At 41.7% G+C, this 6,048-nt stretch overlaps 1 protein-coding gene across 1 annotated transcript in view; it reads right to left on the bottom strand.

Annotated features, from left to right (window-relative positions):
• Positions 1-42: 42 nt before the first annotated feature.
• The window catches only part of Nmi (N-myc and STAT interactor), a 33,603-nt gene continuing 27,597 nt past the window's right edge, over positions 43-6,048 (bottom strand). Inside the window, exon 8 of the mRNA XM_087210049.1 lies at positions 43-4,193. Within this exon, the coding sequence (XP_087066175.1) occupies positions 4,011-4,193 (183 nt within the window). The 3' untranslated portion in view covers positions 43-4,010. The remainder of the gene's footprint in view (positions 4,194-6,048) is intronic.

The following is a 6,048-nucleotide window of genomic DNA, read 5'->3' as shown; positions in this document are numbered from 1 at the left end:
ACAGAAATTTTAATTGTATGTTGCAAGTCTAAAAAACAAAATTGAGACCTACTCAGTTTGTCAATGAATGAAGCTGTTTATTGTACACCAAGACACAAGGCTGTGAAGATTTTTAAACTATGAGGTAGATCTACATGTAATTCCCAAATCTATAGTTTATCTCCAGACATATATCTAAGTAGCTGTTTGAATGTCCAAAAAAAATCTGAAATTTAACACAATTAAACACAAAGCTTCTTCCTCCCTTTTTTTTCAGTGCTGGAGCTCAAACCAGGGTGTCATGCATGCCAGCCACTTTCCCACTACGTTACACTCCCAACTCTAACAACTCATTCCTGCAGGAACTAATCCAGTCCCACAAGAACTGCACTAACCCCTTCTAAGGGTGGTGCCCCTCCGACCAATTACCTTCCACTTCCAGGTTATAACAGTTGCCTAGGTCACTTCCTGGGGAACCTGACAGCCACTTTTACTGAAAACCCTGTCTCTTTACTTGGGCTTGCAGATGTCTGATGGTTGACTAAAATCCAATAAAAGGCTTGGCATCTCTGTCTTCATCCTTGTCTGTTCCCTTTGCTGCTTAACCTTTGAGTCAGAGTCTACTCGGCTCTGCATAGACATGGTTATCATTTAAGAAATTCAGTTCAAGACTATAATGCATATTAACTTAGCCTATTAGAGCTCGTATGTGTTTTTTTCTCTTTCCCCTCTTTTCTGCCTCTACTCCTGTGCTTCTACAGAAGCCATTAAAGCCCAGGCATCTAAAATTTGTTGGCTCTGTAACAGGATCCAGACCCATAAGGCCAGGATGTCTTTCACAGAATTAGGGCACCAGATACACAAAATTCAACAGCTTCTTGGACAAGTTGACCGTGGCCACCCAGTAATCGAAAACCATCCCAAGAAGAAACATCTTTTGGAACTATGCTCCTGACCAGTGGAAATTACCAAGCACTCCTGACCCCAACTGCTGGCTCCTTTCAACCCAGAACCCCAGTCCATGAAGCCTCTCCCTTCCCCAACCTGCAGGTGAGCTTTGTCTGTGCAGAAGTGAGTGCCTACAGTGTTTGGCCCTCTCTGGGTCAAAAGATTCCATCATCCAGTATCACCTTCACACATTAAGTAGAGCAATCTCACCTTGGACACACATTTTAAGGCCTTCTAATTAGTATTCAATTTGTTACATAGTCAATACAGTACCTTTGTAAGTTTTCAAAGACAGATCTCTATGAAACCACTAAAATTCAGCATTGCTTGATTTTTTTGTTTCTTCTCCTTCTGCTCCTCCTCCTCCTTTTTTGTAAGCAAAGGAAAGGAGAGGGAGACCAAAAGCCTACAGCACTCAGTATTCCCAGGCACTCTCCCATCCAAGTTCTGTGCTAACTAGCCCTGACCCTGTTAGACATCCAGCCAGACTGCTCTTGTGTAATGGTGAAAGGAACCTATTATAGTGTGGATCTCGAATGTCCCCCCAAAGAGTCATGTGTTGAAGACTTTGTCCCAAGTGCAACACAGTTCAGAGGTGGGGCTTTAAGAAGTGATTGGACCCTAAGGACTCTGACCTCATCAATCCTAGTTGAAGGGAGTAGACCAAGGACCCACGTCCTTGGGACCTGTATCTTGTCACCAGTCCCTTCTTCTCAGGCACCTCCTTCCTCCACTCTTTGCTGGACACCATAAGGTGAACAGCTTTCTCCCGCGATGCCCTTCTGCCGTGATACACTCACCTCAGGGCCAGAAACAATGGATCCAGGCAACCATGGAGCAAAACCTCTGAAACCATGAGCCCAAATAACCTTTCCTCCTTTAGGTTGTTATTCTCAGGTATTTTGCCACGTTGGAAAGCTGACCAACACAGAACCCAAAGAAAACATCATAATAAATAAATCATTTTTCAAAAGCCATTATGAAAATTTGGAATTGAATGAAATTATCAATTTTACTGCCTAAAGGCAGCTCCCAAAGAAACAAAAGTGAGTGTTTCAAATTTTTTCCTAAATATTAGAAAAAATACTTTCCTGGTGAGCAATTTGCCACAGTCTGTAAACAATTCTTTCTGTGCTAGTGAAGCTATCTCAGTTAATTAAAAATGTGCCTTAAACTTGTTTTCTTTGCTATGTCTGAATGTGTCCCCAAATTCCCGTTTTATAGACTTAATCCCCAAATTCACATATTATTGGCATTTGGAAGTAAAGCCTTTGGGAAGTGACGGGGTCATGATAGCTATGCTCTTCATAAATGCTTAATGTTTTCATGAATTCATAGATTCACAGATTAATGGATCATCATGGAAGTAGCTTTGTTACAAAAGCAAGCTCTCTGGCAAGCTTGCTTTACTATGTGATGTCCTACATACACATTATGGTACAAGAAGAAGGCCTTCCACACCACATGCCAAAATGCTAGTGACATGTTTTTGGACTTCCCAGCCCCCAGTGTTACAAGCTAAATAAGCCTCTTATAGCAACAGAAAACAGACTAAGACTGTCTTAATATTTTCGAGGGCTTTAAAAAGTTGCACCTTTTCCACAGAACAAAAGGTTTGTCATGGTAAATGTAAAAGATTTATTATAAATTATATGGTGTCTAGGCTCCCTCTCTCATTTGTAACAGAAACATGAGAATAATGAATACTTCTGACAGTAAATTTGAAACCTAATAATAAAATAACAGAAGCAAAAACCAAACTTTTCCCTTTTTTTTAGTACTGGGGATCAAACTCAGGACCTTGTGCTTGAGAGGCAGGGGGCGGAACCACTGAGCTACATCTCTGGCCCTGGAACTTTTCCCTTTTTGGGAAAAGGGCAGGAAGCGGGGCACGGATATAGCTCAGTGGTGAGGGATTTGCCTATCATGTGTGAAGCCCTAGGTTGAATCTTAGGGCGGAAGGGGGGAGCTGGGTGGCAGAAAGCACTGGATAGGTTTAGAATATTTTCTAAAAACATTCATTGCTGCTATCATTTAAATATGGATTTAACTGTTTCCAGATTTTCACAAAACATACTATGTAAGAACAAATAGTATCCAAAACAATTTTTTTTAATCAAAAAAGAATTTACCATCTCTGAATAGGAAACTAATTGGGGGGGGGGCGGGTATCGGGACTCAAACTCAGAACCCTGTGCTTGCTAGGCAGGTGAGGTACTGCTAATCTATAGCCCTGGGCCCTGGAAACTTTAATTTTATCCTTATAGTTTCTACACATTAAAAATAGCAAAATGTTAATAAACTGGGTCTCTCTCCAACAAAACTTTAAGCCCCTAGAGAGCAGGAACCATATTATGTCTCAAGGCATTCCCCAGCACCTAAATCTGATCAGTGATAAACCACTAACTTTATATATAGTTCTCTCCGTATTCATGCTTTTCAGTCTTATATTGTTTCTTTCCATCGACCCCATAAAAGAAGGAAATTACTGGTTCTTACAAACTCCATGTGGAGGTGGGGTTGGGTAGCTTGGAAGCAATCAAGGGGCACTTGGTATTCTGAATGAAGGAGAGTTCAAGAAAAAGACCACAATGAGCTCAGAGAACCTTGGACTGTAAAGTGAAATGTTACACAGAGAGGGACATGATCGTTCCTGAAATCTTCGGTAAAGTCTACAGAAATCACAAATTTCTTAGTGTTTCTTTTGGAAAGGACTAAGCATCGAGTCTACATATTGGTGGGCATGAAGCCAAAATGGAATTGGCCTACATGACCATGACAGCATAAGCCAACACAGACAGGCAGGGGGACAAGGGGCTCACTTACAGTTGATTTCAATAGACATGGAACCCATCCACCTCATTTATAAACACATCCATTTTTAACACTTTGCACTTAGGCATTTGTAAACATGCAGCAGAGTTTGAAACAAAGAAGAATTCAAAACTTGGAAATATATTTTGTATCTAAGACTAAATGGACACTAAAGAAGTGACCATTTTTTAAAGAAAGGGGTATTCATTTTGCCAAATGTTTACAGTAATTTGACTCAAAAGCTATAATTTTCGTATGATTCCATCAGTCTATTCTTCAAAATATGCTGTGTGTGGCTGACCAAGGGAACATTTTACAACTTCTACTTCTCCACCCCCGTTCTTCTCCCGTTGAAAGTGAATGCTAACCAAATCCTCCACAGTCTCTTCATCCATCCGAATGTGTTCCAGTCCAGTTAGGAGCACTGTCCTCTTAGATATTCCAGAAAATACCTAAGAAGGGAAGAAAAAGACATATAGAAAAATTTCTAAAAGCTTTGAATTATACAACTTTACATTCAAAAGCTGTGCATAGTATTGTAGACTTCAGCCTAGGAGAGACAGGGAGCCTTGCAAAGATTTTCAGGCACGAGAATGTCAAAGAGTTATGCCGAATTTCACAAAGGTTACTCTGGTGGCATTATGAAGAAAGGAAAAGAGAGCAGCCTGAAGCAGAGAAAGACCAGTTCAAGAGGGAGAGGAAGAAATGACATATTTTGTGACCAAATGAATGTTAGAGGTGAAGCAAAACTAAGATTTAAGTATGAGGTCCAGAAGAAGGGGCTTCTCGGCCACCATCCCTCCCGCTGCTCCCAGCCCAGAGGAAAGCGCTTTTGGGCCACCTTCTGTCCTGCTGCTCCCAGCCCAGAGGAAGGGGCCTCCCAGCCACCATCCCTCCCACCACTCCTGGCCCAGAGGTAGGGGCTTCTGAGCCGCCGTCCCACTGCCCCTGGTACAGAGGAAGGGGCTTCCTAGCCACCATCCCTCCCAAAGCTCCCAGCCCAGAGGAAAGGGCTTTTGGGCTGCCTTCTGTCCTGCTGCTCCCAGCCCAAAGGAAGGGGCTTCCAGGCCACCATCCCTACCACCGCTCCCGGCACCTGTCCCACTTCTCCCAGCTCAGAGGAGGTGAGCCATGCAGATGCCAACATCACCACCTGCACCCCCAGTCGAAATGAGAAAACATGTAAATAAGTCTCAAAACCAGACTTTCAGATCACCTACAGCAACCCCAAAGGGAAATGAGATGGAACACTCTGATACTCAGCCACCTGAACCAACTGAACTGGCAACAAAAGGGGATCTGGAAAAAATGAAATCAGAAATAATTTCTCAGATAACAGGAGAAATAGTGTTCCTAGTGCAAGACATGTTTAATAAATATAGAGAGGAGCTGAGGAACATGATGGAATCCCAACATAGGAAACAAATGGAATCCATAAAACAGATGCAAATAGATTTCCAGGACATGAAAAACTCCATTGAAAGTCTACACAGCAGAATGAACCAATGTGAGGACAGAATTTCAGATATAGAAGATAAGATTGCAATTAGTGACCACGAAAAGACAAATTGCTTCAAAATTATAAGGAAACAGGAGAAATCAATCCAGCAGCTGCTAGACGATGCAAAGAAGAATAACATAAGACCGATTGGAGTCAATGAAGAAACAGGACAGAGTGCAGATGACATAAAAAAAACTGTTGACAGAAGTAATGGCAGAAAACTTCCCAAGCAGGGGAAAAGAACTTAACATACAGATAAGTGAGGCATATAGGACTCCAAATAGCCTTAATCAAAAAAAATCTACACATAGGCATATAATTGTTAAGATTCCAGAAACTCAACAGAAGAACAAAGTGCTACAAGCAGTCAGAGAAAAGAAACGAATCACATGCAAAGGAAAGCCCATCAGAATCACAGCAGACTTCTCAACACAAACCATCAAGGCAAGAAGAGCTTGGAGTTACATACTCCAAGCCCCCCAAAAAAACAGCCTCCAACCCAGATTGACGTACCCTGCAAAACTATCTTTCAAAATGGATAGACAAATAAGATACTTTCATGGCAAAGACCACCATAGGAACTTCGTGAATACCAAACCAGCACTCCAAAGAATTTTATACAATATCCTAGGAACAGACATTGAGGATCACAACCCCAGGAAGCAAAGCAGAATGAACCCATCTGGCATGACAAGAAATTAAATGTAAAGAGGGAGAACTTAACAAAAAGAAAAAGGCATGGCAATGACAGGTCAATGCATTTCAGTTATAACATCAATGTTAATGGTCTCAATTCAGCAATCAAA

The sequence above is a fragment of the Heterocephalus glaber genome, unplaced genomic scaffold (genome assembly GCF_053883595.1).
Source record: "Heterocephalus glaber isolate CG9 unplaced genomic scaffold, H.glaber_assembly_v1.0 deba00001097, whole genome shotgun sequence".
In the NCBI taxonomy this organism is placed as follows: Eukaryota; Metazoa; Chordata; class Mammalia; order Rodentia; family Bathyergidae; genus Heterocephalus; species Heterocephalus glaber.
This window is presented reverse-complemented; position numbering and strand designations above follow the sequence as displayed.